At 42.9% G+C, this 13,855-nt stretch overlaps 1 protein-coding gene across 13 annotated transcripts in view; it reads left to right on the forward strand.

Moving 5' to 3' along the window:
* LOC124152896 (histone-lysine N-methyltransferase 2C-like) overlaps nt 1-13,855 on the forward strand; it is an 89,972-nt gene that overhangs the window by 22,001 nt on the left and 54,116 nt on the right. For 12 of the 13 annotated variants that reach the window (XM_048381838.1, XM_048381839.1, XM_048381840.1 and 9 more), the window contains exons 17-36: nt 210-340; nt 804-929; nt 1,276-1,386; nt 3,200-3,304; nt 3,460-3,564; nt 4,672-4,853; nt 5,720-5,884; nt 6,295-6,407; nt 6,699-6,788; nt 7,203-7,436; nt 7,682-7,819; nt 8,592-8,693; nt 9,130-9,468; nt 10,006-10,101; nt 10,280-10,417; nt 10,560-10,664; nt 11,293-11,617; nt 12,559-12,758; nt 13,180-13,253; nt 13,629-13,679. In XM_048381838.1, the coding sequence (XP_048237795.1) occupies nt 210-340; nt 804-929; nt 1,276-1,386; nt 3,200-3,304; nt 3,460-3,564; nt 4,672-4,853; nt 5,720-5,884; nt 6,295-6,407; nt 6,699-6,788; nt 7,203-7,436; nt 7,682-7,819; nt 8,592-8,693; nt 9,130-9,468; nt 10,006-10,101; nt 10,280-10,417; nt 10,560-10,664; nt 11,293-11,617; nt 12,559-12,758; nt 13,180-13,253; nt 13,629-13,679 (2,930 nt within the window). The remainder of the gene's footprint in view (nt 1-209; nt 341-803; nt 930-1,275; nt 1,387-3,199; nt 3,305-3,459; nt 3,565-4,671; nt 4,854-5,719; nt 5,885-6,294; nt 6,408-6,698; nt 6,789-7,202; nt 7,437-7,681; nt 7,820-8,591; nt 8,694-9,129; nt 9,469-10,005; nt 10,102-10,279; nt 10,418-10,559; nt 10,665-11,292; nt 11,618-12,558; nt 12,759-13,179; nt 13,254-13,628; nt 13,680-13,855) is intronic. The other variant, XM_048381843.1, reaches the window with a different exon arrangement.

Genomic DNA, 13,855 nt, shown 5'->3' on the forward strand with positions numbered 1-13,855 from the left:
AGGCTTTGAGTCAGTACATAATGTCTGAGTGGGGTATCCATGTTAAACTGTGGTATGTTCTCTCAGTGGGCTAGCACTATAAATCTGACGTTAGTCTGGACTAGTACAGGCAGACAGACAGACGAGTGCTAATCTCTTGAACACCCCATTTCACCTCTCCTCAGCACACTTGACATGTTTGGTGTTGATCCATGTGCCTTCTGTTGTAGACACTGATTATGGCGTGAAGGATGACCCCTACATTAACGAAGCGTCCCTGACTGCAGCTAGCTCACAAGAATCTCTGTATTATGAAGACTCAAGCTCCAGCATGGACGTGGATATGGGAATTCCGGACAAGGTAGCCTCTCAATTATGCATGTCATGAAGGACTTATATTCACTGCATTCCTTTATCAGAAGATATGCAGAATGTAGAACATTGTCTCCTCAAACTTGATTGTCTTTACTGTCATCTTGTTACAAAGTAGCAGTCATGCATTCAAAAGATTACAGTATCTGCTTCTTGTGCACTATGTTATGTTTTGACACATGGTCAACATGTGGGTCTTTCTTGCACTGATGTTACTGCAACCATCCTCGGGGCGGTCGGGTAGCCTAGCGGCGTAAAACCATACTCACTCACTCTAACCGTCCTCACTGACTGATATGTATTGACAATGAAGATGGTACATCACACAAGATTTTGTTTCTTTGTTGAACTGGACACTATCGTAGTTATATCACACCTAACTTAGGGCTGATGTCTGATACTCAATCAACTCTTGCTTGCATATGTTTCTCATGTAGATGTTATGTTTCCAGCAAATGCCTCCATTGACAACGTCTTCAGGCCTAGCATCTTACATGGCAGCTAAAGCTGAGATGCTGGAGAGTCATCGGGGCAAACTTCCAGTGGGCAGGAAGAAAATAGGAGCTGGAAGACCCAGGGTGAGTCTAGACACTCCTGACTTGCTATTGCCTACACTTGGTTTCCCAATCATACTTGTGTACTTACCTCATTGGGTTGGTTGGAGGCACTAGTACACAGTCACTTACCTAAACTACTGTTTCCCTGTTACTTGGAGGTGTAAATATAGTATTGCGAAGTTAATGCTCTCATTCAGATATGGAGGCTAATTGATAAATTTTCTGTGAAACAATTGTTGGAGGAATATCAGGTATGTGATCATTTGTTTGGCCATAGAAGATCGGTACTTTCTGTGGTTGAACTCTTTTGAGTGCTTATTATATTGCTTTTAGAAAAAATAATATTGTTTATCTTGTCTGTCACCAGACTCGTCCTCTAGTTCCGGAGAAAAGTAGACGGCGACCCCTAGGTATTGGAGAGAAGAGACGAGGACCGAAAGTCAAAGTAAAACCTGGACAACTAGGAACACTTGGGCCGGTGAGTCCTGGAGGCATGGTGTTTGTGTGTCCATCTTGGTGTTTGTGTGTCCATCTTGGTGTTTGTGTGCCCATCTTGACGTTTGTATGTCCATCTTGGTGTTTGTGTGTCCATCTTGATGTTTGTGTGTCCATCTTGGTGTTTGTGTGTCCATCTTGGTGTTTGTGTGTCCATCTTGATGTTTGTGTTTCCATCTTGGTGTTTGTATGTCCATCTTGGTGTTTGTGTGTCCATCTTGATGTTTGTGTGTCCATCTTGGTGTCTGTGTGTCCATCTTGATGTCTGTGTGTCCATCTTGATGTTTGTGTGTCCATCTTGGTGTTTATGTGTCCATCTTGGTGTTTGTGTGTCCATCTTGATGTCTGTGTGTCCATCTTGATGTCTGTGTGTCCATCTTGATGTTTGTGTGTCCATCTTGGTGTTTGTATGTCCATCTTGATGTCTGTGTGTCCATCTTGGTGTTTGTGTGCCCATCTTGGTGTTTGTATGTCCATCTTGATGTCTGTGTGTCCATCTTGATGTTTGTATGTCCATCTTGGTGTTTATGTGTCCATCTTGGTGTTTATGTGTCCATCTTGGTGTTTGTGTGCCCATCTTGACGTTTGTATGTCCATCTTGATGTTTGTGTGTCCATCTTGATGTTTGTGTGTCCATCTTGATGTTTGTGTGTCCATCTTGGTGTTTGTGTGCCCATCTTGATGTTTGTGTGTCCATCTTGATGTTTGTGTGTCCATCTTGGTGTTTGTGTGTCCATCTTGGTGTTTGTGTGCCCATCTTGACGTTTGTATGTCCATCTTGGTGTTTATGTGTCCATCTTGGTGTTTGTGTGTCCATCTTGGTGTTTGTGTGTCCATCTTGGTGTTTGTGTGTCCATCTTGGTGTTTGTGTGCCCATCTTGGTGTTTATGTGTCCATCTTGGTGTTTATGTGTCCATCTTGGTGTTTGTGTGTCCATCTTGGTGTTTGTGTGTCCATCTTGGTGTTTGTGTGCCCATCTTGGTGTTTGTGTGTCCATCTTGATGTTTGTGTGTCCATCTTGGTGTTTGTGTGCCCATCTTGATGTTTGTGTGTCCATCTTGATGTTTGTGTGTCCATCTTGGTGTTTGTGTGCCCATCTTGACGTTTGTATGTCCATCTTGGTGTTTATGTGTCCATCTTGATGTTTGTGTGTCCATCTTGATGTTTGTGTGTCCATCTTGGTGTTTGTGTGCCCATCTTGATGTTTGTGTGTCCATCTTGATGTTTGTGTGTCCATCTTGGTGTTTGTGTGCCCATCTTGACGTTTGTATGTCCATCTTGGTGTTTATGTGTCCATCTTGGTGTTTGTGTGTCCATCTTGGTGTTTGTGTGTCCATCTTGGTGTTTGTGTGCCCATCTTGGTGTTTGTGTGCCCATCTTGGTGTTTATGTGTCCATCTTGGTGTTTATGTGTCCATCTTGGTGTTTGTGTGTCCATCTTGGTGTTTGTGTGTCCATCTTGGTGTTTGTGTGTCCATCTTAGTGGTTGTGTGTCCATCTTGGTGTTTGTGTGTCCATCTTGGTGTTTGTGTGCCCATCTTGGTGTTTGTGTGTCCATCTTGATGTTTGTGTGTCCATCTTGGTGTTTGTGTGCCCATCTTGGTGTTTGTATGTCCATTTTGGTGTTTGTGTGTCCATCTTGATGTTTGTGTGTCCATCTTGATGTTTGTGTGTCCATCTTGGTGTTTGTGTGTCCATCTGAGATGTTAGTATGCTCATCATGATGTTTGTGTGTACAGTCGTCATGAACCCTCTCTGTACTGTGACCTGATGTGTATCATTATATTTGTATGACAGGTTGCAAGCCGTGTTGAAACGGATTCCTCGAAGGACGATAGTGGCGATGACCACCCAGCTACGATTGTCCTGACCTCCTCCAAAGATAACTTTGTGCTAGACCAGGTGAGTGATGGTTGTGTGGGTCACTAAAAGCTGTATTTCAGATATACATCCCAGTAACGTAACTAAATATGAAGTAGTTCATCTTCTACCCATGGGTGAGATGACAGCATTCTGTGACAAATACATTTGAAGTAATTTGAACTTACCTTCTTCAGGATATATGTAAAAGCTGCGGTTCCTTTGGGAAAGGGGACGAAGGAAGACTTATTGTATGTACGCAGTGCGGACAGTGCTATCATCCTTATTGTGCTAATGTAAAGGTAAGAAAAGAATGTATGCATATACATATTAACATGCTCAATATATACCCATCCCGTGATGATTCCTGGTTAGAATTGGTCTTAAGCAACCCATGCTTGTTGAAAGAGGCAACTAACGGGATTGGGTGGTCTGACTCGGTGACTTGGTATCCCAATTACGTATATCGATGCTCATGATGTCAATGTCTGGATTGTCTTGACCAGACTTGATTAATTACAGACCTGCTGTCATTTGGCTGGAATATTGCTGAGTGCAGCGTAAAGCTTTATATATACTCACCGCCAAAAGAAACGCGAATACCGTACATCTTGGTTAATATATGAAGACTAACTCATATTCAACAGGTATCAGATTGGTTTGATCCACAAACTAACATACTGGTACGTTGTTGAACCGATGCTTATGAACACATCACATGTGACGTCATTGATCCATAACACCATTTGACTCATACAGGATTAGCGTGTAAAGTTTGGAAATCATGTGCAGCATACCCTGATAAGAATAGACACTCTGTGGTAACACTGATTGTTAGTTTTGTCATTTATGGCACACATGGGAAGCATCTCTACTTAACATACATACTTCTCTTATATGTTTCTGTGGTTCGCCTTATATACCTAAGACTAGGAACGTTACGGCAAACTGTGATATATAACTACTCAAAAGAAGTTAAAGAACTCCCATTTTTTTCATAAGTTAATACTTAGGTTAATCAGTCATGGCTGGTGGCTATTGCAACACAGCCTTCCAAATGTGGGGGTTGGGGCGCTGGGGTAGTCCGTGGTTAAAGCTTTCGCTCGTCACGCCGAAGACCCGGTTTCGATTCCGGACATGGGTAAATGTGTAAAGCCCATTTCTGGTGTCCCCCACCGTGATATTGCTGGAATATTGCTAAAAGCGGCGTAAAACCATACTCACTCACTCAAATGTGGGTGTTTAGCTTGTATTGAGTAGTGTAGCTTGAATATGCGGACTGTGGTGTAAATTCAAAAGAGATGGGTCGGTAATGTGTTTCCAGTGCCTGTTTTCAGGATGGTACCATGGTGTGTTCCTACATGATAAGTGTATATATGCCTGTCACTAACAGTTTCCTGTTGATGTAGGTGACCAAAGTAGTTCTACAGAAAGGCTGGCGCTGCCTTGATTGTACAGTGTGTGAGGGATGTGGCAGTCCCAAGGATGAGGGGAGGCTACTCCTGTGTGACGAATGTGATATCAGCTACCACACCTACTGCCTGGACCCACCCCTGGAAACGGTGCCCAAGGGGACCTGGAAGTGTAAATGGTAAGGACACTGTCACTGATAGTTGTTCACTTGTCTTTCAGCCTCATTCAAATACGTCGAAACCACATAATGACTTGTCACTCTGTAGCGATTGATTAAAGTCTGTGTTTAAAGGCTGAAGAAGTTATATCCTTGGTTCTAAACATGCAAAAGGATTGTTCAAATTACAGTTTTACCTTTTTTAAGTTGAATCATTTTATTTCCTGCTTTCAGGCAAAGAATGGAATTCATGATCCCTGAGTATTGCACTGTTTCACTCTATTTAAGACAAATGCTATGCCCATCACGCCGAAGACCCGGGTTCGATTCCTGACATGGGTACAATGTGTGAAGCCCTTTTCTGGTGTCCCCTCGCCATGATATTGCTGGAATATTGCTAAAAGCGGCGTAGAACCATAATCACTCACTTACTCACAAATGCTATTCGCTTGCACAAAATGTCATTTGAAGTGAACCAGATGTGCTTTTCTTCTAGCCCTGTAGGTGTTTTATCTTACAATTGTCTCAAGCTATTGTTATTACTTACTGCTTTGGACTTTCGAGGATATGAGGTTGATAATAAAGGCCCATTTCTTATAGTGACAATGAACCAGCGATAGAAGTTGGCACCAGTCCTATAGTCCTTGACAAACTGCCCAATAGTAAAAGTATCATAGTGACTAGTAGAATTTGCTATTTTTAAGGGCTTTGTTATCATTTCAAGGACTAGTGAACCAAAGATGTTAGTTTCTATCGCTGTGAACACTGTCCTCTTCCCTTGAGGTTGGACGTTGTTGTAGCCTGTCACTAGAGTTTGATACTGTATAATGTCTGATGGAGCCGGACTGTGAATCTGTTCTTTACGCTGTGTGGTTTTCCCAATACAGGTGTGTGCGGTGTGTGAACTGCGGAATAACGTCGCCCGGATTTGCCTGCAGTTGGCAGAACAATTATACTCAATGTGGCCCATGTGCTAGCAAGCTGGTGTGTCCAGCCTGCAAAATCCGCTACCGTGAAGAGGAGCTGATTATACAGTGTGTGCAGTGTGACAGGTCTGTGCTCATGTCTAATAGTAATAGAGCTGTTGTAACACACTCAGGGTTGTCATGGTACATTGATGGGGACTTTTAGACTCATGTATGTTAGTCTCATAAGTAGCAACATAATATTGGAATCTTCCTATTGCAAATGAAGGACTTTCTAATAATGAGATTATATTTCCATGTTTCTCAGCACCATAACCATCTCTTGGGTGTGACCAAGTTGGCAGGCACCTATGACCTCCATCACTTAACACATTAATCTGACATGCTGTGATATGACTTAACTACTGTTCAAAGCAGTGTTAATCCCTACTCACTCAGTGATGTGGTACAAGACACTTAATATGCTTTGAGTGGAAATGAATGCCGTGAAATATAAGTTATTTGCACGTGTGTGATGTGCATGTTGTGTGTTGTAGGTGGCTCCACTCGTCGTGTGATGGACTCAAGTGTGAGGAGGACGCGGAGAAGGCTGCAGACTATGGATATCATTGTCTCTTCTGTCGGCCTAAGACCGATCATCCTGGACCATGTAAGTCTCCAGTTACTGATCTATGTTAATGGTCATTGTCAACGACATTAACGAGAACATCAGTTAGAGTTGTTTTGCCTTTCCCAAATACATTGACAAACTATTGACAATTAGTACATTGACTTTCTATTGACAAATGCACACTGACTTACTATGGACATATGTTGTACACTGACTTGCTATTGACACATGTACACTGACTTGCTATTGACACATGTATACTGATCTACTATTGACACATGTACCTTGACTTACTATTGACACATGTTGATGTTTGTCCCTCTATTACAGTACCACCTGCCCCGCCCCCTCCACCACCTCCGGAAGAGAAGGAAGTGAAACCACCAACACCACCACCTCCACCATTGCCCAAAGAACCAGGTATCACATCACATCAAATTGCCATGTGTATTGCGTTTTGGATAATATGGAGAGAAAATTCAAGATTAAGTGCTATACATTTCGTAACATGTTTACAATTTATGGTGTACAAAGCACAGTGTTCAAACTGATAGCGTACAAGACACAATAGGAGCTCCAACTATTGTGGCTTTCCTGCTTTAGAACGCAAGTGTCTTGTCTACCTCTGTGGGGATTCCAGAATAGCCCACTAAGAGCTGATTTATGAGTTGGAGGTGCTACTATATCTGACCTGGTGTGACAGTACATCATCAGTTTACTCCCATGATTTGGAGCATCCAGTCTTGATCATCTATCATATGCCTGGAACATTGCTCCAAGCGATGTGAAAGAACAGTGTACCTTGTGTCTTGAATGCTTGTCTCATGAAACCAGGACTGCCTATGTTTCCAGAAGTCCCCAAGCAGTTCCTGATGGACGGGGTGTACCTCTCGGCCACCGGCATCCAGCAGATCCAGAGCCTCACTGTGTCCATGCCCAAGAAAGCCCGGAAGCCACGGATGGGGAAGAAGTCGGATAAGCCTCTAGACCCCCACAGCAAACACCCCAACATTGCCATTCTGCTGGGGTCGATGTCCTCTGTAGAAGGGGAGGAGAATCCAGAAAAAGGTGATGATCGTTGTAATTATGTGAACATTTACACCATTGTTTCAATCTTGATTGGTTGGTTGGTTTGTTGTTATACGCCGCACTCAGCAATATTCCAGCTATATGACGGCGGTCTAAAAATAGGACCAGACAATCCAGTGATTGATATCATAAGCATTGATCCACGCGATTGGGATCGATGACATGCTTCAAGCAAGTCAGCGAGTCTAAACAGTCACTTTACTAACACGACAATGCCTTCCTAGATACTGAAGAGCAGCTGAAGACACCAGAACCAATGGAAGGCCTGGAACCACCCTTGTCTGTGGCGCCCCCTGGTGGGGAGGGTGCAGAGACGGAAGAGCAGGGCAAGAAGCGACGGCAGAGGAAACAAACAGGATTAGGTAATGGCTTCATTGTGTACTACCTGTCTAACGGGCCGCCAGACTCACGCACATTCACAGTCCTAGTATATGCATGTTGTCAACACGTTTTGTTTATTGCTGACTAGAGTTTATGCATATCAATTAAACAGCCACACAGAGATAATGTCTTTGGAGGAAACTTTGGTGTCAGATATGGGCTACAAACTGTGGAACAGTGCCCCTGTAAGAACTTTCCGCTTGACACTCATGAGTGAGATGCTGGCAAAGTGTTCTATGTAAACTTCAGATTAATGAGGGGGGCACGGTTGGCCCAGTCGTCTAAGGCGCCACGATTCGCTGTGCAGAGTTGCGTCGCTTGTGGGTTCGAATCCTGGTTCGCCCTGATTATGTTTCTAGGTATGTCAGCACCATACCCGTGCTCGTGGGTTTCACCGAAGTCATAAACGTCTGAGACGTGCATCACTTCGGGCTTTCCTCCCACATTAAGCTGACACGCTGCAATATAACTGGAATACTGTTAAAAGCGGCGTTAAACCCAACTCACTCACTCACTCACTCACTCACTCACTCACTCAGATTGATGAGAACATGTATGGCCAATTGACCCAATATCATGGGAAATGATGGCCCAGGTTCCAGATGATGGGGCCAGCAGATAGTTCTGGGAGATGGAGAGTCATTTGTTTTGTTTCATAACCTGGTCAATCTGAAAATGTGTGATTGTTGGTTACTTTGAAATACTGGTTAAAGTTAAAGGCTTGAGACATTAATAATTTGGTCGCTTTCATAGGTGTTGGAGGATTTATTGCACGACAGCGTACACGGACGTGGAAGAGACAGACGTCAGCATCAGACATCACACCAGAAGAAGGAACTAGTACACAGAAGGAAGGTAAGGGTATGACCATCTAGGCTGTTATTGAACATGTACTTCAGTGCTGAAAGATGGCTCTTTCTTTTGGTCGGCAAAGTTTTCAGTTTGTTAGTTGCCTAGCAGCACACATTAAAGCACTGTTAAGGTCCCTCTCAGCCAATACTTTTGTACTCTGAAAATATTGGAAACAACCTGCATTCAATAGCACTCAGGAGTCCTCCTGTAGTTTCATCAATGAGTATCCGCCTAGATCAGTTCCGTGATTATTTTTAATTTTCCCTGGGTGTTGAGTTGAAACTGTTTCAAAGCCGCTAAGTAACATACCCTTTACAGATCTATAACTGCATATTCGTTGCAACTTCAGATGTTAAAACTAGTCACTGGGTCACAAATGAAATAATAGATGTTACCTGAAACATATTTTCACCTTTAACAAAATGCATGTATTACTTAGGGGCGGAGGCGCCTGCACTAGGCGCTGATGGAACACCAGTTGCTCCCCAGGAGAGAGTGAGGCGGAGACGCAGGCCTCGGGCCAAGAGCCAACTGGAGGAGAACTTCCCCGCATACCTACAGGAAGCATTCTTCGGAAAGCCACTGCTGGATACAGCCAAGGAGTCCAAGGAGACCCTTCAGGACGATGCTGATGCAGAGAAGGAGAAGTCTGGTCCTGCATCACCCACAGCCGACGTCAAGGATGGAAGTGATTTCAGCAAGGCTTTGAAAGATGAACTGGGCAGCGAGGCTCTTGTGTCGGGAACAGATGACCACAATGAAGATATCCCTAACTTGTGTAAGTGTACCGTTTTGTCATTTGTCCTGTAGGGTGGCAGCAGAATAGGTCCCGTACTTGATGTCAGAGCAGACTAACATGGGGATCTAATGGTTAGGCTTTTTGACTTGGACTGTGTGGCATTGTACCACAAGCAGTGTCCATCGTTGCTCCTGCCAACAGCTACTAGTTTGTTTATTTGTTGTTCAATGCTGCCTTCTGCAGTATTCCAGCTATATGACAGTGGTCTGGAAATAATCCTGTTTGGACCAGACATTCCAGTGATTGACGTCATGAGAATTGATCTATGCAATTGGGATATGATAACATGCATCAACCAAGTCAGTGAGTCTGATCATCTCTTTCGACAAAAATGGTTTGCTGAAGACCAATTCTAACCATGGGGCCATCAGCTACGAGTTCAGACTTGACTATTTAGCTGTAATGTAACTGTAATGTAACTGTAATGGCATCCACTCTCTCTGCATCTGGTGATCTACGAGTACGGAAGTGTCTCCCCATCGTTACATTGTATGGTCCTCATGATTGATTTTTCAGTTGCAGATGACGGGGACCTGAAGGATATATTACCTCATGATCTGAGTGATCTGCCGCACGATGAGGAGATCTTTAACATGCTGGGACCGGAAGATGGTAGGTACTCAAGCTGTGACAAACAGTCGCAGACCTGACCTTGGTTCACAGGCTAGACACCATGTACTTTTCTCCCAAATTAAGTTGATACATTGTATTATACTTGGAGTACTGTTAAAAGCAGCATTCAACTCACTCATTAACTAGTAATGCATTAATTTCAACCCTTTTGTGACAGGTTTACCAATAGAAACTGAGTCTATGGACTCAACAAGTGAGAAGGCTGAAGGATCTCGAAAAGAATTGCCCGAAAACTTTGACAATATGTTGAACACCGATGACAAGAATCTAGATGTGGACAGCATGTTCTCTGATGGTGAGTTACATGAATTGTTGAGAGTTTATAACCAAAGGCAGATTGGTTCCAGCTATTGAGATTTTCCTGGTCTTAATGATGTTGGTAAACATTATGTCATATGCCATGATGATGTTATAAATGGGCTCTGTGAATATTTCAGATGTGCTTCCCAGTCTGGCACCAATAGACACCAAGATAATGGAGGACATTTTCAAGGGTGTGTTACAGGGTTCTGACACGTCGACAGATCAACCCTCAACATCAAGTAAGATACTATATTCTCTGTTGTGTCGCACCCATTGCCTAATGAGGCCTAGCCATTGTAAATAGTCAAGGAGAAGGCCTCGTAAATGTGTCACATGTGCCTAATACATTTGATTATATGTTAAAATAAAAACAATTGTAAATGGTTAATGCTGATCTAGATTAAGATGCTGATCTGGTTAATGGTTGATCTAGGTCATGAACACAAGTTGGCAGTACAGCAAATAAGTAAATCAGACTTGTCGGTACTGCATGTTTGGTTCCATTCTATCGCCTTCATAATCTCCTGAAACAACAGCAGTGTGATCCCTGATCCATGCATACTGCTCAAAAGAAGTTAGAGAAGATTTTTTTCATAGTTAATCGGGTGTTATTTGTATTTTGAGTAGTATATAATTGAACTGGAATGCTGCTGCCTGGACTTTTTATCCCTTGTAAAGTTAAAAGAGGCATCTATCCTTGTTTCTTGTGGAAACATTTTTTATGAAAATTGAACTTGAACAGTGCTGTACAGCTGACTCAACATAAATGTCAACTCTGCCAGTGGATCTTGACTTTGTTTACGATGAAGTATTTTCCCCCCAGCTAAGACATCTTGTTATATTTACCCACTTCTTTGTTATTTTCAGGTGAAAGTCAGTTTCCCTTGCCCTTGCCGTCGCCATCCATTCCAGGACATCCACTGCAACACCTGCCCCAGTCACGGCTCGGAATGGGCCCAGTGCGTGGGCAGGCCCATATACCCCTCCCCGGCCCAAGCCACCTGATGGCTGGCCCCACACAGATGCCCACCCCACTGCAGATGCCGGAACAAGGGCTGGTCCTACCACCAATGCACTCGCCGTCAATGCAGCCATCTGCGCTGCTCTCGCCCACCATGCAGTCCCCCTCTGACCAGCAACAAGTGCTGCCGCCAGCTGGGAACATGCCACCTTTTGGAATGTATGGGCCAGGGTAAGAATTTTTTAATCCTTCCATGCCACAGCAGTTAAAAAACATTTTGCCTTATGATTCTTTTTGGGAGAAGGGGATGTTATGGCAGTATGTATTTTTAACGGCTTTCTTACACCTTCACTGTGAAGAATTGTTCTATAAATGCAATACGACCCATGAAGATCCGGGTTAGAATAGGTCTTTAGCAACCTTTGCTTGTCGTAACAAGCGACTAACGGGACCAGGTGGTCAGGCTCACTGGCTTGGTTGATGCTTGTCATCATTCCCCAACTGCGTAGATCAGTGCTCATGATATCAATCGCTGCATTGATTGGTCCAGACTCAATTATTTACAGACCGCCGTCATATAGCTGGAATATTGCTGTCTTTATAATGAGTGTTTTCTTTTTGCTCTCCTGTCTCTCCCCTTTAATGTAAGTCTAGGAACTTGTATCATAGGCATTGTGAGCATCATGGAGGGTAGATTCTGTAGGATTAGAATGATCAATGGTTAAGCACCAAGACAGATTGGAAATAATTAAAGAAGTACGACAAATCAAACTTTGGTATAATCATGTTAATCTCCTAAGATCATTTGTAAGTAACAATCCCTTGGTGGGGCATGTGAACCCCTTCCCCCTAAGGCACTGCATTTCACTGTGCAGAGTTGCATCCCCTGGGTGCAACAGAAACCTATGATTGTGGGTTCAAATCCCAGTTTGACCTGATTATGTTTCTCATTTTGTCAGCACCATACCCATGTTTGTGGATTTCCCCACAGTTGTAAACATCTAAGACCTTCATCACTTTGGGCTTTCCTCCTTCATTAAACTGACACAACGTGATATGACTGGAATACTGTTCACTAATGTTAAATCCAACAAGCAAACAAACAAACAGCAAACAAACCAACCAGTGTCAGATGACATTCCCACACTAATTGAGAGATGTTGTTGTGACAGGCCTCAGCAGATGAGTCCAAGCTTCTCGGCAGGCCCCAACCCAGCCTGGTCGCTCAACACGGAGGAAGACCAGCCGGAAACAAGTAGCCGCAGAAACATACTCAAGTGGGAGAACGATGAGGCTCTCGGCCTCAATGCCACCATCTCGGCAGTGCTTTATGTCAACACCAACCATCAAAACCTCAAAACAGACTACCCTGGTGAGTTTAGGGTCCAGAAATGAAGACTTCTAGCCTGATTTGTTGTATGGATAAGAAACTGCTAAATGGAAAAAGTAACTCAAGTATGCGTCTCCAAAGAAGTTAAAGAACACCTGATTCTATGGCATGGCTGACTAACTGTAGTTATGTGAAAGAATCAGCATGACATATTAACCATAGTAGTTTAAAAGAACTTCTTTGGAGTAGTATATATTAACAATTTGGATGATCAGAGTTAGAAAGTCTCTGAAGGTCCAGGAATATCAGTATCTTATAAGGATTTGTTATTTCAGCGCTTTAATTGAATTACAAACTATGTATTTTTTTCTTGTTATTTTTCTGATTTGATAACAATATTTCCTTTTCCTGTATGATTTTTTTTTATGTGAAGAAAGATTTATTCACATTGATATGTTTGCAGACTGGGCGGAAAGGTCAAAGCAGATCGCCAAACTATGGAAGAAACTCACACCAGAGGAGAAGGCCCCCTTCTTGGTAGGACATCATTCTCCTCCTTAGAAATCTAGATGGCAGTAGTTGATATATGGCTGAAAGTAGTTGATATATGGCTGAAAGTACTTGACATATGGCTGAAAGAACTGGATAGGGGTATTTTGTCAGATATGGAAATGTAGACATTTTGGGGTAGATGCTTTTCTTCCATTTATGAATCGTAGTTGGTTATTTTATTTTGGTGGAAAGAGTTTCTTTTAAATATGTTACAACAGACTGTCCTGGTATTGTTTATTGTGCTGCGAATAGGTTTTTGAAGGTTGCGTGAGACATAAGTGTAGATTTTCAAAGGAATGGAATCAATTATTTATATACCATTGCTCATTCTGATGTGATATTTGTTATATTTGGTGACAGGCGAAAGCTCGAAAGAACCGGACCAGCAGTCGAGTCCAGAAAGCTCAGAAGGTTTGTACACTTTACTGTTCGCTGTTACATTCAAGCTGCTTACATAGCTTACAACTTAAGTTCTGATATTAGGTAGGATCTAACACAAGTAAAATTTAGGCAGAAGAAGGATCTCATCATTCCAGGTAAGATCTGGAATGAATGTGACTTTTCCTTCTGGCTGTAAGATTACGGTA

The sequence above is a fragment of the Haliotis rufescens genome, unplaced genomic scaffold (assembly GCF_023055435.1).
Source record: "Haliotis rufescens isolate VD_foot unplaced genomic scaffold, xgHalRufe1.0.p SCAF_4, whole genome shotgun sequence".
NCBI lineage: Eukaryota > Metazoa > Mollusca > Gastropoda > Lepetellida > Haliotidae > Haliotis > Haliotis rufescens.